This window comes from Nycticebus coucang, chromosome 12, assembly GCF_027406575.1.
Source record: "Nycticebus coucang isolate mNycCou1 chromosome 12, mNycCou1.pri, whole genome shotgun sequence".
Lineage (NCBI taxonomy): Eukaryota > Metazoa > Chordata > Mammalia > Primates > Lorisidae > Nycticebus > Nycticebus coucang.
The window spans coordinates 49,976,313-50,000,244 of NC_069791.1; the positions used below are offsets into that span (position 1 = coordinate 49,976,313).

The 23,932-nt window shown below is 39.8% G+C and overlaps 1 protein-coding gene across 2 annotated transcripts; it reads left to right on the top strand.

Moving 5' to 3' along the window:
• Window positions 1-1,363: 1,363 nt before the first annotated feature.
• Window positions 1,364-18,874, top strand: OLR1 (oxidized low density lipoprotein receptor 1). Of its 2 annotated transcripts, XM_053557375.1 has the most exons (7): window positions 1,364-1,430; window positions 2,722-2,839; window positions 8,917-9,018; window positions 11,143-11,388; window positions 15,976-16,115; window positions 16,440-16,555; window positions 16,906-18,874. In XM_053557375.1, the coding sequence occupies exons 3-7, from the start codon at window positions 9,003-9,005 to the stop codon at window positions 17,048-17,050; spliced, it is 663 nt and encodes a 220-aa protein (XP_053413350.1). In that variant the 5' UTR covers window positions 1,364-1,430; window positions 2,722-2,839; window positions 8,917-9,002; the 3' UTR covers window positions 17,051-18,874. The 2 variants fall into 2 exon arrangements, with proteins under 2 accessions (XP_053413350.1, XP_053413348.1); XM_053557373.1 differs by lacking the exons at window positions 1,364-1,430; window positions 2,722-2,839 and adding an exon at window positions 5,222-5,408.
• Window positions 18,875-23,932: the final 5,058 nt, after the last annotated feature.

The window sequence follows — 23,932 nt, forward strand, 5'->3', positions numbered from 1 at the left end:
CTTCTCTTGTTCTTGTCAGAGAGACAATGGCTCTTCGAGGCTAAGAGCCTAGCTAGGATGCCTGGGATTAAACACTTGTCACTTGTGAGCTGTGTGATCTTGGGCAAGTTGTTAGATTTCTCTGTTGGTCCAGTTTCATTTCATATAAAATGGGGGTAATAATAATAGTAACTTCATAGATGTATAAATTCTAAATAAGTCACTATGTATAAAATGCATACCACAGTCCCAGTAACGTGTATTTTTTTTGTGTTAGCTAAGATTATTTTTATTTTCACTGCATTTGACCAATGACCTTCACTTCCAATATCCTGGATAAGTACTGTCCTTTATGTCTTTCATGTATAATTTTTATACTTATGCCTTCCCAGACCACATTTTAGCTTTCCTAATGTTCCAATTCTTGAATATTTTTCCCTTGCTACTCTGGCCATCTCTTCTCCCAAACCTGCCAGCCTTCACCTGTCTGAACAGGTTTACCAGTTGGCATGACCCCCTCCCACCCCACATTGCACTTTCCTGCTGTGTGACTGCCATTATCTTTTTGCCCTCCAGCTTCCTAATAGGTTTGAACAAAATAGGGTGCAGTTAATGACCTTCTTGTGATTTTTCTTTCTTAGAATTACTATTGCTATTTCTTTTTTCTCACCAGATTATTCCCTGGGGAAAACAACTATAATGAACATGTTTATGACTTGTGGCAGTTGTAACTCTGACTTCAGTCTTTATCAAAGCCTCCAAATAGGGAATAAAGAGAAGAAAGAGAATTTGGGTAAAAAGAATGAAAAAGGCATACATTAGACAGGTACAGAAGGGCAAGTAGCTAGGGAAGAGGGGAGCAATCTCATTACAATTCTATACAATTTTGCGTAGCTCCATTCGGCTTGTGAATCATTAGCTTCCTACCCAGGTTGTTAAGGACTTGGAGTGGAACCGGTAGAGAATGCATGTACACAGACCTTTACACCTGTGCTTCGGGGAATTGTTAAACAACTTCTGTGACAAGTGTGGCCAGAGAAATTGCTTATTTCTGGTTTCTTTGATCATTCTCCTTTTGACCTTGCCTAATGCAGGTAGCCCACACGGATTTCTTTCCTCTCTGTGCCTCAATAAAATAGAGGCCAGGACTAACATTACTTTGAGGCATCAATCTCAAGCCATGAAGAGCTGAACATTAAGTAAAGCCACAGCTGTGCCTTCAGAAATAGATAATATGGCAAAAGTTTCATCTTACAATTCCTGGGAGCTCCATTGGGAAGTGTCTCCATCTTAACAAGCCAAGATTGCAGCATAGGAATTGAGGGCAGCTTTAGAGGCACTGAATGTCAGTAAGAGGATTAGATTTGAGGATGTTCAACAAGATGGAAGGATTCAGTTTATCACGGGATGTACTAGGCTTATATGCTGTGTAACACATCACTACAAATTATGTAAGCAGCAATGTAACTCAGTATCCATGTATTATTTCACAGTATCTGTATCTGTGGGCACAGCTTAGTCAGGTCCTCTGATTTGGGTCTCACAAGGCTGCAAGCAAGATGGTCATTGGGTGGCATTCTCATCTGAAGGCTCACCTGGGTAAGGATTCACTTGCAAGTTCCTTCATTTCTTTGTGGCTCTAGGATTTATGTAAATGTGCTTTTTAAAATCTAGACAGAGGGATAGAGACAGAGCTGAACTTGAAGAGGGAGAGGGAGAGACTTTAGCATAATAGTTACTATATGTTATGTAAGCACATATGTGATCATACACATTCCATCGCCTTTACCATACTCCAAATCATAGGGCCCACTCACACTCAGGAGAAAGGGACTGCATGAGATCATGTGAATATCAGGAGGCAGAGATAATGGAAGCCTTCTAAAGTCTTTTAAGTCTGTCCAGATATCTGCCACACAGGCTGGTAGAAACTATCCCTACTGATATTTAAAAATCCACAAAACCCAAATAGGTATCAATGGACAAAGAAAATGTGATTTATACATACAATGCAATATAACACACACCGAATAAGGAAGAAAATTCATACACATGCTACAACATGGATAAACATTGATGACATTATATTAGGAGTGGCGATGTGTGTTAGTCTGGACGCGTCACAGAAACAGAATCAGTAGGACATGTACACATAGATAAAGGGATTCATTACAAAGAATTTTCTTATGTTACAGAGTCTGCTAAGTCGAAATCTATAATGTGGGCTGCCAGACTCACCAATCATGAGAGACAGTGGAACACTTCTGGTCCAAAGGCCAGCAGGAGGGCTCCAGGAGAGCTGACAGTGCACTTCCAGGCCAAAGGCTGTCTGCTAGAGACTTTGTTACTACTTAAGGCTAGTCTTTTTATCCTTTAGGCCTTCCACTTACACTATGGAATAAAATCTACTTTAGTCTGCTGATGAATAATCATATTCAAAAACATCCTCTCTGGGCGGGCACCCTGTGCCCTAGTCAAGATGGCACATGAAATTCACTGTTACAGGAGTTCCTGTTTAATGAATACAGTTTCGCTTGCGGACAATTGAACATTTCTGGAGGTGGATGGTGGGGATGGTTGCACTCAATGGCACTAAACAATACAACTAAAAATCGTTACAGTGGCAAACATTTTATGCTATGTAATATTAATGGATCCAAAATAACTGAGTCACTGTAGAAATGACAATGTGTCCTTCCTAGTGTGATATCATTTTGGTATTTATTAATTCATTGTTAAAAGATTAATTTCCTGAGATTCTGTTTATGTGAAAGCCACCATTGTGTGTGCAGAGGTGTATCCATTTGGGGTCTTGCTTCTTATTGCTCCAGTTAAGAGAAATCCGGCTTGGGTGATAAAGGTAAGAAACATTGATTTGCTACAGACATTTGATTACAATGTATTTGTTACATGCCGTGAATTTTATGTGACCTGTGTGATAGAGTAAAACTTTTTGTTTTTTTTTTAGAGACAGAGTCTCACTTTGTCACCCTTTGTAGAGTGTTGTGGCGTCACAGCTCACAGCAACCTCCAGTTCTTGGGCTTAGGTGATTCTCTTGCCTCAGCCTCCAGAGTAGCTGGGACTACTAGCACCCGCCACAATGCCTGGCTATTTTTTTGTTGCAGTTTGGCTGGGGCCGAGTTTGAACCGTCCACTCTCAGTATATGGTGCCAGCGCCCTATCCACTGAGCCACAGGTGCTACCCAATAAGAATAAAACTTTAAATGACAGATAAACTTTTTTTTGAGACAGAATCTCACTTTGTCGCCCTCCATAGAGTGCTGTGGTGTCATAGCTCACAGCAACTCAAATTCTTGGGTTTAATGGATTAACTTGCCTCAGTCTGGACTGCAGGCGCCCACCACAATGCCCAGCTATTTTTAGAGATGAAGTCTTGCTCTGGCTCAGGCTGGTCTTGAACCTGTGAGCCCAGACAATCCACCCACCTTGGCCTACCAGAGTGCTAGGATTACAGGCGTGAGCCATCGCACCCAGCCTCAGATAAACTTTTTAAATTTGGGCTTAGATACCCTGCACAGTGAAAAATAATACAGAAAACTTAGGGAGGAAGAAGGAAATGGAATCCTAATTAGGCTGTCAATGTTGGTGGTTTTTCCTAATCGTTGCCCAGATTTTATTTATTTACTTACTTGTTTATTTTATTTATTTACTTTTCCACTCTTGTTTTTTCTGTCTTTTCCTTCTTATTTTCTTTTTCCTGGAGTAGTTTAAAGCAAATCCCAGATACTGTATCATTTTGCTCATAAATTCTTAGAAGACATGCTTAATAGTCTTTTGTTTGTTTGTCTTTTAGAAAGCACAAATAACTTCAATAAGATATTTCAAGTTAGGAGGTTGTGAAGGGAAAATATGGGAATAGTCTATTAGTGAATACATATAGATGTACTTATGGGGATCCCATGGAAGAGTCTTTCTGACACAGGTCAAGCAATGTTTTGACTAAAATATATTCTGTGCTGGGTAATTTTATTTGCTGTGTTCTTTATTTTTTATTTTTTATTTTTGAAACAGAGTCTCACTTTATTGCCCGTAGTAGAGTACAATGGCATCATAGCTCACAGCAACCTCAAACTCTTGGCCCAAGCAATTTTCTTGCCTCACACCCAGCTATTTTTTGTTGTTGTTGCAATTGTCATTGTTGTTTAGCAGGCCTGGGCTGGGTTCGAACCCACCTACCTATGTGGCTGGTGCCCTAACCACTGAGCTATTAGGCACCAAGCCATTTGTTGAGTTCTTATGCTTCAAGTATAAAGCTTGTTATTTATTTTTTTCTTTTTTTTGAGACAGAGTCTCACTATGTCACCCTTCAGTAGAGTGCTGGGGCGTCACAGCTCACAGCAACCTCAAACTCTTGGGCTTAGGCGATTCTCTTGCCTTAGCCTTCCAAGTAGCTGCGACTACAGACACCCGCCACAACACCTGGCTATTTTTTTCTGCAGTTGTTGAGCTGACGCAGGCCGGGTTTGAACCCACCACCTTCGGTGTATGTGGCTAGCACCCTAACCACTGTGCTACAGGCACCGAGCCCAAAGCTTGTATTTTCATCCATTATCTCATTTGAATCTCTATAGCAATATAATCGAGTAGCTATTATCACTAGTTATAGACAAAAACACAAATTCAGAATGGTAAGTAATTTCCCAAGATTATAGACCAATGGAAAGACTTGAAGCCAGCTCTATACACAGCGCTCAAAGTACTTTCTGCAGCTATGTCCTACTAACACTGTACAAACCAGTGCCTCATTCACATCCTCAGAGCACCCAGACACCATGTCTGTACATGGGAGTAATATGCAATTTACCCCCAAATTATTAACTCTATCACCAATTAAAACAGTGAAAATTAAAGAGGAAAATGTATGACTTATAAAGGACAACATACAGAGTCCGTCTGCTCAAGTGAAATCAACAAAAAAACAAATATATAAACATTGGAATCAAATGATCTGGTCCAAATGCACACTCTTTCACAAAGTTAGTGCAACACACTTGTTTTGCATTTCAGTTTCTTTATCTGAAGAATGGGTACAACGCCTTTCCTCTAATGCTCTTGGAAAACCCAGTTTTCCCTTTCATAAATTACCTAGTGAAATATACTGAAACACTATGAGTATCACCACTTTCTCCACCTGCAAGAGACATAACACAAGAATTTGCGTCAGCCAACTTCCCAATATGAAGCAAATCCTCCCCTTCCTCCTACCAATGATTGAGTCACTCTTCTATTAGATAAGAGCGCTATTTAAACACTCCAGCAGAAGCACACACATTTCTAGTTTGGTGAAGTTCTTGACCGCTTCACTCTCTCATTCTTGGCAAGAATTTGGAAATGACTTTTGATGACCTCAAGACCAAAACGATGAAGGACCAGGCTGATGAGAAGTCAAATGGAAAGAAAACTAAAGGTACTGGGGTTGGGTAAATGTGTACAGTGAGAGAATCCCATGGGAATTCACTGCAGAGTGGATTAGAAAGCTAAAACGCCCAAGCAACGGGAAATGTACTAGAATTAGTAGCACTTACTCAAAACCAAGTAGGGTATAATGGTGAGGATGATGTTAATGATAACAAAGACAATTAATTTACGCTAGCATCTGCTAAAGGTTATTCTCCAGGCTTGTGCCTTTAAATGCCTTATTTCTCTGAATCTTCACAATAACATGTGGAATTTGGGACTGTTATTATCTCCTTTTTACAGATCCTGACTGGGGATCAGAAGAACTAACAAAATCTCCTATGTTTGTTGGCAGAGCTAGAATTGTGCCCATTTATTCAGAATCTACTGTATCAGAAGGTTCAGGAAATAAGTTTACCTAGTGTATGCAATGATGTTTTTACAAGTGGCTCTGAGGCACTGCAAAAACCAAAAATATCTTATGAATTGCCCAAAGTATATTCAGTTATACTCAGTATTGTTACATTTTATTGTGTATGACTGCTTCGAAAAACTCTAATTTCTGTCCAACATAGTAAACAGCAAAGGTATGAATTAATTCCTGATCTCAATTCCACAAACCCTCTGAAGAAATTACCTCTTACTTTGTATCCATTCTGAGAAAAATGAACAAAATAGCGAGGAAAGACAGATGACATTTGTCAGAAATTTAGATACACAAATTCTAGGTCATGTTTCCTGCAACAAGATAGAAATTTCTCTCAATAGGGAAAATAAATGTGAGCATAAAACGATTTAACATTTGAGCTGATGAACTAAACTGGCATAAAAACAGCGCTAGCATTTATAAGTAGAGTTAGAAGTTAACAACAGTCATTTGTTCAATCATTTATTATTTGTATAATAAATACTCAGGGCCTGACTTGTACTGTAGTTATGAAATCGATTCTTTTTTCAGAATCCTGATTAGATCAGTTACCTACTGCAAAGAATCTGATTGCTTTCTGATTAGAAAATCACTAGTAGGGGTGGAAGCTGAATTAATGTTTTTTTGCCCACCAAGGAGACTGGAAAAGGGGGGGCAATGGGAAATGGGAACATGAGCCTTCCTTTCACAGGTGTGGGTCTGTGATTTTTTTCTTCTTACAGTTCAGGGGTTTTTGAAACTTAGTAAATGTAGAATATAAATGTCTTAACGCAATAACTAAGAAAATGCCAGGAAGGCTATGTTAACCAGTGTGATGAAAATGTGTCAAACTATTTATAAAACCAGTGTATGGTGCCCCATGATCGCATTAATGTACACAGCTATGATTTAATAATAAAAATAAATAAATAAATAAAAATAAAAAAAGAATGATGGGCACGGCTTGGTGCCTGTAGCTCAGCGGCTAGGGCGCCAGCCACATACACTGGAGCTGGCGGGTTCTAACCCAACCTGGGCCTGCCAAACAACAACGACAACTACAAAAAATAAAAAAAAAAACATAGCTGGGTGTTGTGGTGGGTGCCTGTAGTCCCAGCTATTTGGGAGGCTGAGGCAAGAGAATCTCTTAAGCCCAAGAGTTTGAGGTTGCTGTGAGCTGTGACGCTACAGCACTCTACTGAGAGTGACATAGTGAGACTCTGTTTCAAAAAAAAAAGAGTGATGGGCATACCTGATATCTTATTTATGGAGCAAACACTGACCAGAGGGAAAGATTGGTTGAAAGATTTACCAAGAGATATTTGCCCATGAGGCTAGAGTTAGGCAATTATTTGCAAGAAACACAGCTACCTTCTACTTCTCTGCCAGCTTACCACATACATCCTAGAAGCCAATCACTTTTTTTTTTTTTTTAAGAGACAGAGTCTCACATTATCGCCCTCAGTAGAGTGCCGTGGAGTCACACAGCTCACAGCAACCTCCAGCTCCTGGGCTTAGCCGATTGTCTTGCCTCAGCCTCCTGGGTAGCTGGGACTATAGGCACCCGCCACAATGCACAGCTATTTTTTTGTTGCAGTTTGGCTGGGGCTAGGTTCGAACCCACCACCCTCAGTATATGGGGCTGGGGCCCTACTCACTGAGCCACAGGCGCTGCCCGCCAATAAGTATTAAATCAGAGAATGAGCCGCATTCCTCTCTGTCCAATTTATATTTTCTTCTCTAACACAGGGCTTTTGACACATGAAAACTCTGTGAATATATGTGACCACCAATTGACTTACATAATCTATGTGTTCACACTGGAATTTTTGTGATGTCATGTTTCAAGTCACATAGCTCCTGACAGTTAGACTTAAGACCTAGGTTTGGGTTTTAGCATATGGATGATCCTAAGCAAGTCCCTGAACCTTTCTGATTTCTAAATGTGCACACGAAGGATAACAATATTAATGCTTTCTTTGTTTATCTCACAAGGTGAGGAAACCAAATATATTACATGGGATGTTTTCCTGCTGAGCCAGTAACATCTATGTTTTTTTGTTTGGTTGGTTCTGGGTTTCGTGTGTGTTTGTGTGTGGGTGGTAGAAGACATAATTAGATATTCATACATCTGTGAGCTACATGATTTATTTGCTTTTATAAAAGTGGTGAATTTTTCTCTTAATGAAAAGGCCCACACTTGGTGTGAGTGTAGGACGTGATGTTCATATACCATAAAAGCCAGATGAATACTGAGATTTTATTCCTATTTTTCCTTGGTCAATAACCCCAGTTCCAAGGTGTACTTTTAGTTGAATAAAAATTGGATAGCATAAAAATATACATACAATACTTTGGGTCAGCTGATTAAGTGTATTTACTTGATGTCTGGCATTTATTTATGTTACTTATGAAGCACACTGTACATCTGTGCACGCGTGCACATGTGTGTACACACATCTATATTAAACACGTCAGACTTTCTGCACTATGGATGAAGTTAATTCAAATAAGCTGGAATAAGAGTTTCTGGAATAGGCTCGGCGCCTGTAGCTCACCAGCTAGGGCACCAGCCACATACACTGGAGCTATTGGGTTCGAACCCAGCCCAGGCCTGCCAAACAGTGACAACTACAACCAAAAAATAGCCAGGCATTGTGGCGGGTGCCTGTAGTTCCAGCTACTTGGGAGGCTCAGACAAGAGAATCGCTCAAGCCCAAGAGTTTGAGGTTGCTGTGAGCTGTGATGCCATTGCACTCTATCCGGCGTGACATAGTGAGACTCTGTCTAAAAAAAAAAAAGAGTTTCTGGAAGAGTTATTGTAGGAAGAGCAGACAAAGTATAAGCTTTAGAATCAGATATTCATTGTTACATATCTGGTGTTGAATCCTGGCTCTGAAATTTTCCAGTTATGTGACCATGGGTAAATTACTTACATTTTTTTAACTGCCTGTATTTTTCACTTGTGACTACGTATAAAGGATTATTTGCAGAGCCACTGGGAGGATCAGAGGTAAAGAATACAGAGCACCAAGTATAGACAGGATCCAAAGAAGCGTTTGATCATGTCTCTGTCCTTTTCTGTCTCTGATTCTTTCCTCTGTCACTCTAGGTCTTCAGTTTCTTTCTTCTCCATGGTGGTGCCCAGTTGCTGTGACTCTAGGGGTCATTTGCCTGGGATCATTGGTGACAATTGTAATGCTGGGGATGCGATGTAAGTACTGATGTAGGGAAATGATGAGGGGTGGAAATGAGGTTATACACTTGTTTATAAGTTTGTTTCATAACAAACAGCCTTGATTTAGATTCATTTTAGGCAAAATGTTTTTAGAGTGAGCGGGAAGATGAATGGGTACCTTGTGTTCATGCCCTCAAACAGTTAGAGGCATGGAATGGAGGTTATAAAGGGTAGGGGGTTTGGTTTTGCTTCATTTGTCTTGTTTTCATTACCTCATGGATAGAACCTATTTAATTTATAGAATGATGGAGAAGAAAATAATTAAAGCTACTGATTTGCAAGATCAACTCAGAGGCACACAATTTAAAAAAAATTTTACTTAGCTCTCATTGAATTCTGATTGAGATCATTAAATATCATTTTAAAGTTAAGAGCCAGGAACACAACTTTAATAAATAAAATATTTAAAACAAAATGTACTTCAAATTTATAAACGGCAGTATAGGAAAGAAGGGATTTAAGAGGAAAAGAAAAAGTGAAAAGAAAAACCAGAGTGTCTGGCAATGCCTGTAGCTCAAAGGAGTAGGGCGCCGGCCCCATATGCCGGAGGTGGTGGGTTCAAACCCAGCCCCAGCCAAAAACTGCAAAAAAAAGAAAAAGAAAGAAAAAAACAGAGTGTCCCAGAAGGAAAGAAAATTGTACCCACTGTCTATCTAACCTGCCTGTGTATTAAGGCTGTACATGTATGTGAGTTATTTAGGCTACCCAGAATGCAGGGCTTTTGAAGTGCTATTTGCTTCACATCTTTGTTTTTTTTTTCTGGAGACACAGTCTCAAGCTGTCACCCTGGGTAGAGTGCTGTAGCATCATAGCTCACAGCAACCTCAGACTCTTGGGCTTAAGCAATTCTCTTGCCTCAGCCTCCCAAGTAGCTAGGACTACAAACACCCACCATAACATCCAGCTATTTTTTGTTGTTGTTGCAGTTATCATTGTTGTTCTTAGCTGGCCAGGGCCTGGTTCAAACCTGCCAGCCTTGGTGTATAGGCTGGCGCCCTACCCACTAAGCTACAGGTGCTGCCAATTTTTTTTTTTTTCGAGACAGTGTCTCAAGCTGTCACCCTGGGTAGAGTGCTGTGGCGTCATCATAGCTCACAGCAGCAATGTTCATCTCTTGGGCATAAGCGATCCTCTTGCCTCAGTTTTTCTATTTTTAGTAAAGACAGGGTCTAGCTCTTGCTCAGGCTAGTCTCGAACTCGTGAGCTCAAGTAATCCACCGGCCTCGTGCTTATCAATTATTGTTCAAGTTCACACACTACTTTATTTTCAATCTGTCAACACTGTCTTAGGGCCTTTCCTGATGACTGGGAGAAGTGCCCTTGACTCAGAGTAAGTGATTATACGATTCTTCCTTCAAAGCTTTGATTACCTTACAACAGGGTCAAATCTGGCCTGCAAAACAAGTGGTCTGCTTTGTATCTATCAAAATTATGGAACTGAGATATTTGACCCTTAACATTCATTTCCTGCTTGGTTTCACAACCTTCATTTCATCTCCACCCTTCTTAAAATGTCCAGCGGCCAAAGAAAGCAAAAACCACAAAGTGCACGGAGGCTTTGTGACATAGTAACACGATAATTCTATGGGTGTCTGTCTGAAAAAAGGGGTGAGTCTTGCAGTTCTTAAATAAAATTAGGAAGTCTGCAAGGGTAGACAGAATGGGAGGAAATGTAACGGAGGAATTAAGACACCAACAGAGTAGATCACTAATGACAATTCTTACTCATACTGGCAGAGTCCAGAGGGCACCTATTTGAGGTCATCTATATTTTATTTATTCCATTGGTATATGTACTACCTATTTGGTGATTACTTTTGACTTGTGTGTAACTCTCACTAAAAAAAAAAAAAATCCTGGTAATTTGTTTTTAATCAGAAGTTTCTGCATAGTTTTTGACAGTAAGAGAAAAATACCACAGGAATATTGAATAACTTCCAAATCCATAATTTCTGAGTAACTTTTGGTCATTTTCCAGCAGTTTATCTGTTGTCAAAATAAATTATTTGATTCTGTGTGTTGATTTCCTCATTTATTCAAAATCGCTTGCGGGGATTTTTATTGGGTTTGGAATGGAGTCTTAATTCAGTTGTAATTTAGTATCCCAGGTGTCTACCCTCCTAAAGCAGCAGCAAGCAAACCTGACTCACCAGAAAAACATCCTAGAGGGACAGAGCTTAGCCCAGCAACAGGCAGAAGAAGCTTCTGAGGAGTCACAGAGAGAACTCAAGGAAATGATAGAAACCCTTGCCCGGAAGCTGGATGAAAAATCCAAAGAGCAAATGGAACTTCAACACCAGAACATGAATCTTCAAGGAGCTCTGAAGACAGCGGCAAACTGCTCAGGTATCAGGGGAAGGTGATATGAAGAGAGTCACTGGAAATTTTCTGTTCAGTCTTAACTATTTTTTTGAAATATCTTTAGGCGCAAAATTGGCATATTGATATGTGCATCATTATTCATTCATAGTATCCTACAACCTTTGCAACTTTTATCATCCCTACCCTACCTGATGCCAAATCTTTGAGATAATAAGATTTAATTAAGCACAGTTTTTGGTAGATTTAAGCTTTTCTTCCTTTTTTTTTTTTTTTTTTTTTTTGCAGTTTTTGGCCTGGGCTGGGTTTGAACCCACCACCTTCGGCATATGGGGCCAGTGCCCTACCCCTTTGAGCCACGGGCACTGCCCAAGCTTTTCTTCCTTACAAGAGCCTATTCTTTCTTTTTAAACGTCTAGTTATAAGATTTTTCTTTTCTTTTTCTTTTTTTTGAGACAGAGTTTCACTATGTTGCTCTCAGTAGAGTGCTGTGGCATCGCAGCTCACAGCAACCTCCAACTCCTGGGCTCACGCGATTCCCTTGCCTCAGCCTCCCGAGTAGCTGGGACTACAGGCACCACAATGCCTGGCTATGTTTTTGTTGCAGTTTGGCCAGGGCCAGGTTTGAACCCTCCACCCTCAGTACGTGGGGCTGGTGCCCTACCTTTTAGCCACAGGCACCACACAATGGATTTCTATCCTTAAGGGGTCCTCTTATCCTTGCAATTCTCCACCCCCACCTCCATGTTAGCTTCATTCTTTGGGCCTGTTTCATAGAGTTTACTACCTCAATTTAAAATAGCACTAATGGAGGTAGGCTGGCTTGCAAATGTTAGGGAGATACTTTAACTTAGACACAAATGTAAGGGGTCTGGGAAGTCTGTTTATGTAAGAAGAATTGAATTGATATCAGCCTTCTAAAGGGACTCAGAATCCAGGAGTCATGTAGAAATATCAGCCTCTGTAAGACGATGACATGAACTCCGATACCATTACAGAAGCTATCCATATAATTTAGTCTTTCTACAAGGTGTAGTTAAATCAGGTGTATGCTTTGAGCCATGGGGAGTGTTGCATGGTATGAGACAGAATCTCTTTCGGAGGCACATTGCTTCATTGGAGGTGCATGAAAGAGTGCCCTGTACTTAGAATTAGTAACTACCACAAATAAACAAGCTGTCTCCAGCATCTTGCTTGTATATCTCACTTAAGTTCAACCACATAATTTCTTTGAGTATACATAATAATAGTTCACAGAAACCAGCTCTTTATTTTACAGATGAAAAAAATGAGACCAGGGTAAAGTTAAAGGATAATAATAATGAAAAGTAATTTTGTATAGAGTTTTGCAGTTTACAAATCTCTTCACTACTTGCAGGGTCATTGAAATTTCCAAAACAAGCAGAAATGTTTGCACAAACTAATCTTTAGCAAGTATCAAACATGATACCTCCCTTAATATTCTTAAGAAGGGAGTTTGCAAGAATTAAATGAATACCACACCTCAAAGAAGGCTCAAAAGAGGGAGGCTTATACATCAAGGTTAGGAATGTTTATATAAGCAGACATAGCCACATACCAACCAATGGTTTATTTCACGGACAGGCCTGTAAAACAGTTATGCCTTTATCAGTTGCATGGGATTAAATTTACATCAGGACCATTCAGAACCATCTCCCAGAGATGTCATGCATACACAACTAATCAAAAATCATAAATGCTAGGTCTGACGTTGGCAGATAGACCAGGTAACGTGTTTCATTCCTTGACAGTGTCAGATAAAGGCCAGTTAGTCGAGATACCAAATAACAGTTTTGAGAAGATTCTCAAAAAAGTACTAATATTAAAATACCACATAGAAAAAATATGCCAGTCTTCTCAAATTTGAAGTGAGTTTTATTCTTCTTACTAACAAGTCTAGGGTCATCAATGTATATATGAGAAACTATGACTCTGAGATGTTTCCATATGTTTGCTTGAGGTCTTCAAGCTGGTGAGATGCAGTCTTCCCAGATATAGACTACATTTAGCACTGGAATTAGTGATGGCTTTCAATCTTCACTGTACAAGCAAGTAGCTTGTTAAAAAATAGCAGATTCCAGATTTACTTCTAGATTCTGGATCAAAATGGCTTGAGGGGCATTGAGAAATATTTCTTCAAATAGTTCTGACTTACAAGTTTGTGAGGTAGTGTGTTACAGTGGTTAAACACACAGACTCTGGAATTAAACTGTTTTGTTTTAAATTCTTATTGTCTTTACCTGTCAAATAAAGAAAATTATGTAACCTATCCCATAAAGTTGTTATAAAGGTTATATGAGTTAATTCAGTACTTCCAGCAATTTCTGTCACATAGTGATATTTGTTTTTCTTAAATTATATATTTATGTCTAAAAAAATGCATTTTTTTTTTGAGGCAGAGCCTAAAGCTGTCGCCCTGGGTAGAGTACCGTGGCATCACGGCAAGCTCCAACTCCTGGGCTCAAGTAACTTTTCTACCTCTGTCTTCCAGGTAGCTGGGACTACAGGTGCTCACCACAACACCCAACTGGGTTTTTGTTGTTGTTGTTGTTGCAGCCGTCATTGTTGTTTGGCAGCCCGGGCTTGATTCGAACCCGCCAGCTCAAGTGTATGTGGCTGGCGCCTTAGCCGCTTGAGTCACAGGCGCAGAGCCAACGCCCAGCTATTTTTTTGTTGCAGTTTGGCCAGGACTAGGTTTGAACCTGCCACCCTCAGTATATGGGGCTGGCGCCCTACCCACTGAGCCACAGGCACCACCTGATAGGATGGGTTTTTTTGTTTGTTTGTTTTGGGGGTTTTTTGCAATTTTTGGCCGGGGTCGGGTTTGAACCCACCACTTCCCGTATCTGGGGCCGGCGGCCTACTCCTTGAGCCACAGGCGCCGCCTCCTTTGTACATTCTTTTGCATTCACTTTCTTCTTCCATTTTTTTCAGTGCCCTCCTACTTTCTTCTCTTTGTATCTGATTATCTGAAAGTTTTGCACCAAATTGAAAATAGATATTAAGATGTTGATTTTTTCAAAGATATTAATTTTTTCATCATTTCGTCATAGTGTAGACCAAAGTGTGTTGTTTCCCTTTAAAGAGATTCCGAGTGTTAGTAACACAGGGTAGAGGCGATGACAGTGATGATGAGAATAATGATGACTATTGAAAACATCCATAAACATATAGACATTGCCATGTTTTACCTATTTCCTAAAACAGGAGTTGGGTTTGTTGAACTTTCCAGGAATTTTGTTGCTGAAAAACTCCCTGTTTCCTGAAATCTTATTGAAATTTAGATGGTCTTTCTGCATTGATATGTGATTCTCCCTGGAACAACTCTGTCCAAAAAGTAATGAATAAATAAGTTGCATCCCACATAAGTATCATTAAATTCTCTAGTAATCACATTTAAAAAATGAAAAATAAGCAGGTGAAATAAATTTCAGAAATATATTTAATTTAACCCAAGATATTTGAAATGTTATTACAACATGAATCAGTATAAAAATATTAAGGAGATATTTTACACTTCTTTTTCATAATAAGTTTTCAAAATTAATTGTGTATTTTATTTTATTTTGTTTTATTTTATTGAGACAGAGTCTTACTTTGTCACCCTTGGTAGAGTGCTGTGCTGTCACGGCTCACACCAACCTCAAACTCTTGAGCTCAGGTAATCCAACTGCTGCGGCCTCCCAGAGTGCTAGGATTTCAGGTGTGAGCCACCATGTCCGGCCCAGGTGTATATTTTATACTTACACCATATCTTAGTAAGGACTAGTCGCATTTCAAATATTTCAAGTGCTCACAAATTACATAAGGCTACTGTATTTGACAGCACATGTTAAAAAGCAGAGGTATGATATTTAAGCCCGACTCCTTTACTCAAAGATGTGAAGTTTTAAAATATAAGCATAACTTTTTTAATAGCAGAGTGGCTATTAAATATCCATTCCTCTAAATCTCAGTTTTGTTATTCCAAACATAACTTAAAAAAAAAAATAGATTAGTTTCTAAAATTACATCCCAGCTTGTCTTGCTTTGTAATAGGGGAAGTGAAAATGCTAAATGAGAAGTAAATTTAGTTTGCTAAAATCAGAATGCTTCCCCCCCCCAAAAAAAAAAATACTAGAGAAATAAAGACGCTGAGGCTACTTAGGCACTTGTAGATTCTGAATATAATTCTTTTAAAATTTTTTTTGAGACAGAGCTTCACTCTGTGCTGTGGGTAGAGTGTCATGGCCTCATAGCTCACAGCAACTTCAAACTCTTCAGCTCAAGAGATCCTCTTGCCTCAGACTCCTAAGTAGCTAGAACTGTAGGTGCCCACCATGACACCTGGCTAATTTTTCTATTTTTAGTAGAGATGGGGTGTTGCTCTTGCTCAGGCTGGTCTTGAACTCCTGAGCTCAAGCAATCCACCCACCTGGGCCTTCCAGAGCGCTAGGATTACAGGCCTGAGTCACCACACTTGGCCATGGATATAATTCTAATCAAGAAGAAATGATAGACCTGTGAGAGGACTAAGAGTAGAATTGGTTTAAGAATTACAGAAATACTCTTACTCAGACATCATAAACTCATTGCCCGTATTACCCATCCTAGTTCCTTGTCCTCAAGATTGGATCTGGCATGGAGTAAACTGTTACCTGTTTTCCTCTGGGCCATTTAATTGGGAAAAGAGCCAAGAGAACTGCTTGTCTTTGGATGCTCGGCTGCTGAAAATTAATAGCACAGGTGACCTGGTGAGTGTTTGTGAATGTTTGTTGGGCTGGAGTATTGATTGTTAGGGAAATATACCTGGTTTAGATCATCATTAGAGAAATACTTGTTTGAGAGCCAGCATACCCAGGTTTTAGCCTGATCTGGCCACCAGTTATGTCCATGACCTTGAGTTGACAGGCTACAGAGTGTCTCTAGGCTTCTGGAAATATTTCCATAAAATCATCAAGGGGATATCAAAAATCCCTTTGGATTCTTCAGTTGTATGAATCTAACACTAACTGACTTTCAATTCTAAAACCACCATGTTGATTCCATCATTCACTCAGAAACATTACTCTCCACAGGACTTCATCAAGCAAGCAATTTCTCATTCCAGTTTCCCATTCTGGATAGGATTGTCTCTAAGGAAACCCAGCAACCTGTGGCTCTGGGAAGATGGTTCTCCTCTGGTGCCCCACTTGTAAGTTTCTTGCTCTTTTTACTGACCCACTTAAAAGATTCCTATTCCTTATTGAACCTGCTAGTGAAGTTACTGCTGTATTCCAGTCAACTCTTCTTGCCAGAGAGAAGCTTAGGGAATTTCTCCTTCCTCACCTTTCTCACAAAGGGATGTATGTGCTCCTTTACCCACCCCAGTCTTCTCTTGAGTTTTTCTTCTGATGTCTATTACTGATTTGAAGCTTTAAGACAAAGCTGTAAGTTCCTGATGGAAGGTGGCAGTAAATCTGTTAAATCTGTTTTTTGTTTGTTTTGTTTCGCTTTTGTTGTTTGGTTTTTTGATTGTTTGTTTTGATTTTTCCTTGCCTGCAGGTTTAGGCTCCAAGGTGCTATTTCCCAGATGTACCCCACAGGCACCTGTGCATATATACAACGGGGAGTAGTTTTTGCTGAAAACTGCATTTTAGCTGCATTCAGTATATGTCAGAAGAAGGCAAACCTATTGACAGCACAGTGAATCTGAAGGCTCTGGAAGAAGAAAGGGCTTTGAATTTTTTTTTCTGGAATTTGAGCTATTCTTCATCACTTGGGTGTCAAGCACGAGAGCCCTGAGAACTGCTGGTTATTATTAGCTGGCTGCTGAACTCCTTAACAGAGACTCAGGTCCCAGCTGCCTGGACCCTTTCTATCAAAAGTTTTGTTTGCATCCATCTATGTCTTTCACCCAGCTTGCTCCAACCCTCCCTGCCAGCTTTCAGTCCCTCTTCCTTTTTCTGTTTTAAAATTTGGCTCCTCTCCAAGCTTGGAAACCCTCCTCACTCACTCTTCTCAACCTCTGGGTCACCGTCCCCTTACCCTCCTAAAACTGCATAGAAGATGGAACATTGAAGGGCTTGCCCAACTGCAGGCGGAGAGCAAAAAAGAGGAAATACGCCTAGGAAACTGCACATGAAAAAATGGAAAAGAGCAAAGACCACACTGAAACCAAGACACCGTCCTCAACTTTAAAGGCCACTGCTCTTCGGTTTTTAAATTGTGGTCCATTTCCAGACTGCACCATGCACGTTCACACACATACACACACCGTGTGGGGACAAGAGGGGAGACCCAGGCAGTAATTAGTAAGTAGGTGATCTTTTCTGTGAAGCAATCCTCAACCCATTATCTCTTCCTGAATCAGTTATTATTTCTTCATCTTTTCTCTACGAAAGAACTGCTTAATAGCTTTAACCCTTCAAAACAGCACTTGTTAGAGTCATGGGATGTGTGGCCCCAAAGCAAACTAGTAGAATTTCTTTTTTTCCTAAAAGCACATGCCCTTTGTAAATGACCTTTTCTCAACTCTGTTATGCCATGCTATAATTCAGAAACATGCTAACCCCAAAAAATAAAGACACTCAATTCTAGAACATACTGAGCCAGGTATGCAAATATTGCTGAATAGGAACAGATGGAATTGAAATATCCCTTCTATTTTCAGTGCTTCTATTTCCTTTCCACCTCCCGTTACAGGCTTTTCTACTTCAAAGGAAACCTTTCCATTCTGCTGCACATAATCCAGCAGTACGCACATGTGCACACACGCACACACATACAGCACTAACATTCTTCGGAAGACAAGAGATTTTTTTTTTTTTTTTATTGAGACAGAGTCTCACTCTGTTGCCCTTAGTAGAGTTCTGTGGCATCACAGCTCACAGCAACCTCCAACTCTTGGGCTTAAGGAATTCTCTTGCCTCAGCCTCCCAAGTAGCTGGGACTACAGATGCCCACCACAATGCCCAGCTATTTTTTGGTTGTAGTTGTCATTGTTGTTTGGCAGGCCCGGGCCGGGTTCGAACCCACCAGCCCTGGTGCATGTGGCTGGTGCCCTAACCACTGAGCTACGGGCGCCAAGCCACAAGAGATGTTTTATTAATAGTCTTATTGAGATGTAATTGACATGGTAATAAACTGAACTTATTGAAAGTGTACAATTTGATAAGACTCACACCTGGTGAACATGCCCATCACAATCATGATAGTGAACATGTCCGTCACCCTTCATGTTTCATCATGTCCCTCCCCAATGCCTTGTCCTCAGAAACCCACCAATCTGCTTTCAGTTTGTATTTTGTAGCGTTTTATATGAACAGAATCATGTCCTATGCCATTTGGGGGGATCTAGATTCTTTCACTATGCATAATTATTTTGAGATTCATATATTCTGTTGCCTGCATTGTTCATTCTTTGTAATGTTGAATATCTTGTATGAATACATGTACGTATTACAATTTATTCATTTGCTTGTTGAAAACATTTGGGTTGTTTCAGGATTGGGATATTACAAATAAAGCTGCTATGGACGTTCATGTACAAGCCTTTGTATGAATGCAGGATGTCTTTTTTCTTGGGTCAATAACTAGGATTCTAATGTCTGGATCATACAGGAGATGTGTGTTTAGCTCTTTAAGAAACTGCCAGACTGTTTTCCAAAGTTGTACCATTGTACATTCCTGCCGTGTGTGTGTGTATTGCAATTCCACCTGATTGGTGCCAGAATTAGGTATGGTCCATCTTGTAGTTTTAACCATTCTACTAAATATGTAGGGGCGTAACATCACAGCTCTAATTTGCATCTCCGAATGGCAAATAATCTGGAGAATCTTTTTAGGTGTACTTATTATCCGTATGTTTTCTTTTATAACATAACTATACATCTTTTGAGAATATTTGAGTTATTTGTTGTTGTTGAGTTTTGAGAGCACTATACATTTGGGATAAAAGCCCTTTCTCAGACCTGTATCTTGACAATTTTTTTTTCAGTCCATGGCACATCTTTTAATTCTTCAAACGATACACTGAGAAAAGCAGAAGTTTTTAATTTTAACAAAGTCTCTTTTCACATCGCTGCTGTCATTTCTAAGAACACGTTGCCTAACTCAATGTCATGAAACTTTCTCCTATGTGTTTCTCTACATATTTTATAGTTTCAGATTTTCTACCTTGAAATCTGTGACCTGTTTGGAGTTAATATATGAGTTACATATTGAAGTTCCTTTTTGCATGTGAATATTTGTTTTAGCAACATTTGTTGAAAGGATTACTCTATCTACTGCACTGCTTTTGCTCCTTTGTCAACAGCCTGTTGTTCATATCTGCATGGATTTATTTCCAGGCTCTCTATTCCACTTATCTATTTGTGTATTCTTACATCACCATCACAGTATTTTGAATAATTTTATAGTTTTTATAAACAATTTTGAGGTTTTATAATAAATTGTATAATTTTTATGATATTTTCATAATAAATTTTGAATTCATAGAGTGATAAGTCCTTTAACTTTATTCTTCCTTTTCAAAATAGTTTTGGCTGATCTAAGTCACTGTATCTCTCATATTAAGTTTTTAATTAGCTTATCAATTTCTACAAAAATCCATAGGGAAGATTGATTGTGATTGCATTGAATATATAGATCAATTTGAAGAGAATTGAAATCTTTTTTTTTTGTAGAGACAGAGTCTCACTGTAACACCCTTGGGTAGATTGCCATGACTTCACACGGCTCACAGCAACCTCTAACTCTTGGGCTTACGCGATTCTCTTGCCTCAGCCTCCCAAGCAGCTGGGACTACAGGCACCCGCCACAACGCCCGGCTATTTTTTTGTTGCAGCTTGGCCAGGGCTGGGTTTGAACCCGCCACCCTCGGCATATGGGGCCGGTGCCCTACTCACTGAGCCACAGGCACCGCCCAAGAATTGAAATCTTTAAAAATTCTCATTAGTCAGATTCCCGAACAAAGGATATCTCTCCATATATTTAGGTAGCCTTTAATTTTTCTAAGCAATGTTCTGTACTTTTCTCTGTACAAATATTTTACATATTTTGTTAGATTATCATTATGTATTTCATACTGTAGATGGTATTGTCATCATTTGTAATGTTTTTTTTTTTTTTTCAGACAGAGCCTCAAGCTGTCGCCCTGGGTAGAGTGCAATGGCATCACGGCTCACAGCAACCTCCATCTCCTGGGCTTAAGCGATTCTCCTGCCTCTATCTCCCAAGTAGTTGGAACTATGGGCACCCACCACAACGCCTGGCTATTTTTTGGTTGCAGCCGTCATTGTTCTTTGGCAGGCTGGGGCTGGATTCGAACCCACCAGCTCAGGTGTGTGTGGCTGGCACCTTAGCCGCTTGAGCCACAGGCGCCAAGCCCATCATTTGTAATTTTAACTGAGTAGGATGTCTTTTCCTGTGTCTATCCTGGGAACTTTCTAACCATGATAAACTGAGGCAAACCTAAAGCTTACTGTGCTTGTTTTCCATTTCTCAGGAATCAGTATCCTTTGTTACTTGACATCCAGGGTTTTGAAAATTATTAGTTTGTATACAGTATATGCTTGTTTTCATTTGTTTGTTTTAGACTGGAAGATAAATCCAGTCCTTGTTACTCCATTTTGGCTATAAGCAAAATCCAAGGTAAGTATTTTGTAATTAGGTACTTAAGCTTCTCTTTCTGTTAAACCAAGTGATATCACTGAACAAAGATAGGTTGAGCTGGAATGTCCCTGGAAAAAATTGTAGTCCAAGACTGAAAGATGAATTTCTTGGCTTTTTGTCTGGTATAGTTTCTATTTCAGTTGATGACAGAGCTATCTTCCTTAGCCAAGCTGACAGTGCCTATGAGTCATTGACCATTCACCCTACTATTTCTGTCTTCAATCTTTACAGACACTAGTACATTTTTTTCTTAAACTTGAGAGTCAGAGGCAATTGCTCTGATTTGATCTATCCTGAGATGTCTCTTTTTATTAATACATATACTCCTTACTCCTAACTATATAGATTTTCCCATTCTGATGGTATTTAAATCAGAGCTACCAGTATGACTCTTTATCAGTAGCTTGTTTTTGGATGCCTAGAAACTAAAACTGTGCTTTAAATTTTAAAAGGGTTATTTAAAAAAATATATGTGCTGCAAAGACTGTAAGAGGCCTGAAAAATCTAAAATATTTACTTTCTTGACCCTTTCAGAAAAGGTTTGCTGACTCCTGATATAAATAAGTTATTATTTATGATGCATTTATTTTCCATTTCCTTTATTTATTTATTACTATTTTTTTGAGACAAGAGTCTCACTATGTCACCCTCAGTAGAGTACCCTAGCGTTACAGCTCACAGCAACCTCAAACTCTTGGGCTTAAGCGATTCTCTTGCCTCAGCCTCCCAAGTAACTGGGACAACAGGCTCCCTCCACAATGCCCAGCTACTATTTTGTTACAGTTGTCGGGGTTTTTTGTCGTTGTTGTTGTTTGTTTGTTTTTTTGAGACAGAGCCTCAAGCTGTCGCCCTTGGTAGAGGGCTGTGGCTTCATAGCTCACAGCAACCTCCAACTCCTGGGCTTAAGCTATTCTCCTGCCTCACCTCCCAGGTAGCTGGGACTGCAGGCGCCTGCCACAATGCCTGGCTATTTGGTTGCAGCTGTCATTGCTGTTTGGTGGGCCTGGGCTGGATTCGAACCCACCAGCTCAGTTGTATGTGGCTGGTGCCTTAGCTACTTGAGCCACAGCCTCATAGTTGTCATTGTTGTTTAGCAGGCCTGGGCTGAGTTCGAATCTGCCAGCCCCCGTGTATGTGGCCAGTGCCTTAACTACTGAGCTACTTGGCACAAGGGCTCTGAAGTTGGGCTGCCTAGCTTCAAATCCTGTCAATTACTGGATATTTCTATTAGGTAAAACAAGTTGCTTACCTTCTTGATGCCTCAGTTAGCTTAATTGAGGAAACACTGGTAGTTACCTCATAGATATTTGAAGATTTAATGGGAGAATATTTACATAGTTCTTCACAATGTGCATAGAATTTGGTAAGAGTTCAAGAAATGTCAGCTATTTATACGATTACTTCTTTTTTTTTTTTTTTTTGTCTATTTAAGGTCCTACAAATATTTCTATTTTATTTTTGAGACAGAGTCTCAAGCTGTCATCCTGGGTAGAGTGCTGTGGCGTCACAGCTCACAGCAACCTCCAACTCTTGGGCTTAAGCGATTCCCTTGCCTCAGCCTCCCAAGTAGCGGGGATTACAGGCACCTGCCACAATGCATGACTATTTTTTGGTTGTAGTTGTCATTGTTGTTTCATAGGCCCGGGTGGATTCGAACCCACCACCTCTGGTGTTCATGGCTGGTACCTTAGCCACTTGAGCTACGGGTGCCGAGCCAATATTTCTATTTGAGACCTTAGATTCTTAAGCTTTTATAGCATATTGGCCAGAGAGCCTAAAGGATTTATTAACATACATTTAATTGTATTTGTAAACATTGCTTAGGATTCCTTTGTGTGTGCATGTCTTGTTTTTTTTTTTTTTTTTGTTGTTGTTGTTGTTTTTGAGACAGTCTCATTATGTTGCTCTAGGTAGAGTACTGTGGCATCACAGCTCACAGCAACCTCAAACTCTTGGGCTTAAGCCTTAAGTGATTCTCTTGCCTCAGCCTCCCGAGTAGTTGGGACTACAGGCACCCGCCACAACGCCCAGCTATTTTTTGGTTGTAGTTGTCATTGTTTGGCAGGCCCAGGCTGGGTTCAAACCCTCCAGCTCTGGTGTGTGTGGCTGGTGCCCTAGCCACTGAGCTACAGGCGACGAGCCTTATATTGTTTTTGAAATAGTGTGCTAGGAAACATATCCAGACTTGGCACTTGTTTTCTTCAGTTTTGTTTCTGTTTTTATTAGATATTTTCTGAGGTTTATTGGGACTCTGAAAGACATTTAGGTCAGTGTGGGGATAGATGGTGTTATAGCAGATATAATTTCAAATGTTCAATTACCTTAACGTATTTCATACAGCAAACCTTAGGCTGGTTTGGCAGAATATGTATAGTTTTCCAAACTATTGTTTGAGATTTCAAAATGTAGCAAGACAAATGAGCAAATCTAAAATATCTGCTCTTTACATCTTAATATCTCCAAAAGTACGACCTTTGCATTAGCATTTACCTCTTAAATCCTCTCAACTCCCACCGCCTCTACGATCATCCTCATTCCATGATAGGCAAGACCTGTAAAAGATTATGATCCAGAAAACTGATGGACCATGTTTTGTGGGAGCAAATTTTTAAAAATGAGAGGGGAGTGAGATCTTAAGCACTGGCACAATGCTAAAATACAGAATCCTAAGCAGGAGTTTTATCCATCTGACTTGTTTTCATCCTAGTTCTCTTACTTTATTAACAGCAGAGCTGACAAATAGTTTATAATTCAGCTACCAGAGAACAATTCAATAGTAATATAAATACTTTAAGTTCAAGAAAGCTTCCTATAATACTGACAGCAGAAATCTACCTTACATACTCATAAACATCAAATCATGTGTCTTCGCTAAGCTTTTTTCTAATGTGCTTATGCAGCACTATGCTATTATTTC

Bases quoted from the DNA above. Each gene is read 5' to 3' on its own strand.
- OLR1 (XM_053557373.1), top strand. From the start codon at position 5,333: ATGACTTTTGATGACCTCAAGACCAAAACGATGAAGGACCAGGCTGAT. The intron at 9,019-11,142 runs GTAAGTACTGAT...GTTGTAATTTAG, and splicing joins TGTAATGCTGGGGATGCGAT to TATCCCAGGTGTCTACCCTC. The intron at 16,116-16,439 runs GTGAGTGTTTGT...TACTCTCCACAG, and splicing joins TTAATAGCACAGGTGACCTG to GACTTCATCAAGCAAGCAAT.